This window comes from Teleopsis dalmanni, unplaced genomic scaffold (genome assembly GCF_002237135.1).
Source record: "Teleopsis dalmanni isolate 2A unplaced genomic scaffold, ASM223713v2 unscaffolded_contig_2532, whole genome shotgun sequence".
Taxonomy (NCBI): domain Eukaryota; kingdom Metazoa; phylum Arthropoda; class Insecta; order Diptera; family Diopsidae; genus Teleopsis; species Teleopsis dalmanni.
This window is the reverse complement of record NW_024033914.1, coordinates 1-3,369: the sequence shown is the minus strand read 5'-3', so window position 1 is coordinate 3,369 and position 3,369 is coordinate 1. Positions and strand designations below refer to the sequence as shown.

General features: G+C 31.6%; 1 protein-coding gene across 1 annotated transcript; it reads left to right on the top strand.

The window, feature by feature from the left end:
• Nucleotides 1–988: 988 nt before the first annotated feature.
• LOC119664704 (homeobox protein 9-like) lies at nucleotides 989–1,792 on the top strand. The gene has a single exon (XM_038074157.1). It carries the CDS (start codon nucleotides 989–991, stop codon nucleotides 1,790–1,792), a length of 804 nt encoding a protein of 267 aa, XP_037930085.1.
• Nucleotides 1,793–3,369: the final 1,577 nt, after the last annotated feature.

Genomic DNA, 3,369 nt, shown 5'->3' with positions numbered 1-3,369 from the left:
AAAAAAGAAAAAAAAAATGTGACAGTGTTTTCGAGCATAAGAAAATTTCAAAATTTTTCTTCTCAAAGCTCTAACCATATTATCATATACACTTTTCGTCCTATAAGATGGTAAAAATAATCGCTGTCAATTAAGCAACAAGTGAACAAAAATTCAAGGAGAAAACTTTCCAGTTAAGAATACAGCAAATTTCATCATCAACGACTCAACGATGGGATGGTTCTCCAGCGATGAATACAACACGAGGAACAACGTCCAACAAAAGACAGAGGTGACCAACAATAATCTACAAAACAATGCAGCTACAAGCACCGGAAATATAGAGGTAGTAATTATAACTTTATTGATAGTATTTATTATTTTATTCGTTGCATATAAGATAAATAAGTACATAAAAAAATATGTACATAAACGTGTACACATGGCATTAAATTCCAATAACGTTTAAACATTAGCATATCATTATATTTAGACAAATTATAATATTATTACATATATTTTTTTTTCTCATTGTTACATTTACGCAATTATTATATAACTATAATATTATACATTCAAAAAAATTTACAAAAAGATAATGAATTATATCTAAGAAAGAAATAAAAACAATCATAACAATTAATTACGATAAAATATCCAGTATTATTATATAAAATTTTTTTTTCTCTCATACAAAATATACAAAAAAAAAATGTATAAGAATTTGATTTGTGTTGAATTTTGCTTTCTGATTTTGATTTATTACTGATTTTGATTTATGGAAAACTTTGCTACATATATAGGGGAAGTTCAGAATATTCTTAAAAACGCCAAAAAGGCTAGTATCAGAGGATATACTAAGCCCACGATAGCCATTAAACTAAATAGGTTAGATGACCTTAAAAGGCTTATAGAAGCAACATATGTAACCAAAAATTTTGAGGAATTTTTAGCTTTAAAAGAAGTTTTTTTAGAAAAATATACTCAGACAAGAAAATATCTCTTGAATATGACATCAACTGAACAGACACCTGACGCTATAACCATAAATAACCACATATCAAGTGGTAATCAAAATAACAACGGCACACAAATAGCAAATATGGCGTCGTATGACTCTGTAATAGAAAGTGTAGAAAAACTCCTACCCGTTTTTACAGGAAAGCAGGAAGAATTAAGTTCTTTCTTGCGACGATTGAATTTGTATAGCAAGAAGATTAGAGACGAAGACAAACAGGAGTTCCTAGAGCACATCGTAGATTGCAAACTCAATCACAATGTGAAGATAAGAGTTTCGCCAGTAGGTTTTCCAACTTCAATGGAAACATTGGTAGAGAAACTCAAGTCAATATACATACCGAAAGACACAGTTCCAATTCTCTTACAAAAAATAAGTGAAATTAGGCAAGGCCACAACCAGTCGATCACGGAATATAGTGATAAAATGGCCAAACTATTGTCAGACCTGAATACAGCGTCTCTATTAAAGAGAAATTATAGTGCAACCTCACCACAAGCTGAAGGGATGCTAGCAACTAACGAAGAGAATGCATTACTGGCATACAAAAAAGGCCTCAATGCAACATATTCGCAAGCTGTACAGATGTCACAGCCCAAAACTTTCCAGGAAGCGAGAGAAATCGCTGAAAGTTTACTTTTCACTGAACAGAACCAAAGAATGCTATACTACCGTGGTAACACGCCAAATGGCAATAGACCAAATGGCAATAGACTTAGTGGCAACTGGTCCAATAACAATAACAATAATAATAATAACAATCGAAATAACCGGTACCATAACGGAAATAACTGATATAACAATAGAAATACATATAATAATAGTGGTCAAAGAAACCACAACAATCAAAATAACAACAACTCAAATAGGAATCAAAATAATTCTCTTAACAGTAACAACAGGAATGTCCAAATAAATCGAAGTAACAACAATAACAACTGGAGACAAATCAACAATAGAAACAACAACAGAAACGGAAACGGAAGGAACATTCGTTTAACAGCAGCACAGGAAAACTGCAACACACCAGAGGGAAACCAGTAGAATTCACCTCTGGTAAAATAAAAAAATATATCTACTCATTCAACCCACATTCATCGAACTATATAAAAGTTCATTCCCAAGACACTAACAACTATATAAAATTATTAATCGACACAGGAGCAGATGTATCACTAATCAAAAACAAGTTTAATCTAAATTATAATTCGAATAAAACATGTACATTATCTGGTATCACAAACAACTATATAAATTCCATAGGCATCACGACTCTTCATATGATGTTTGAAAATATAAATTTAAAGCATGAATTTTAGGTGGTGGAAGAGGATTTTCCAATTGAAGTAGATGGCATCATCGGTGGAGATTTCGTAACCATCTTTAAATGTAATATTGATTATTACACTTTTTCGTTAACAGTTACCCACAATGAACAACAGATAACTATTCCCATATTATATAAACCAATTGTTCTACAAGCAAGAACAGAACATATATTACCTATAGACATGTATTTCGATGATGATAAATTGTTGATTTCTCAAGAAATTGACAAAGGTGTTTTCATTGCAAATACAATGCTACCAGCAAGAGGAAACTGCCATATTCGAGTTTTGAACACGAATGAACACAGTGTTACTCTAAATACACTAAATTTTAAAACCCGTCCTTTGAACGAGTATTATAAAGTTAATAAAGACCCTTGTAACAAATATAATGAATCACGTTCACAAAAACTTTTAAATAAATTACAAATAGGAACGCAACATAACAAATGTGACGATAAGGAACTTACCTCACTGGTAACTAAATTTCAACATATATTCTTGATGGAAGGAGAACAAATATCCTGCAACAATTTCTACACGGAACATATTTCAACTTCAGATAATGTGCCAACATACATCAAAAATTATAGACTACCACATAGTCATAATGATGTTGTTAAATCGCAAGTCCAAAAATTACTTGACGATGACATAATACAACCCTCTAAAAGCCCATACAATTCACCAATCCTACTCGTACCCAAGAAATCATTAGATGATGAGAAGAAATGGAGACTCGTAATCGATTACAGAAAACTCAACAACAAAATAATAAATGACAAATTTCCTCTAACACGCCTTGAAGACATACTAGACTTGCTTGGTAAAGCAAGATATTTTTCAACTTTGGATATGACTAGTTCATTTCACCAAATTCCCATTGATAACTCATCACGACAAAAAACTGCATTTTCGACCATCAATGGTCATTATGAATTTAAAAGACTACCTTTCGGTCTAAAAATAAGTTCAAACAGTTTTCAACGAATGCTAACATTAGCGTTAACAGGCCTTGAAAACGAAGCATTTCTATATGTCGAT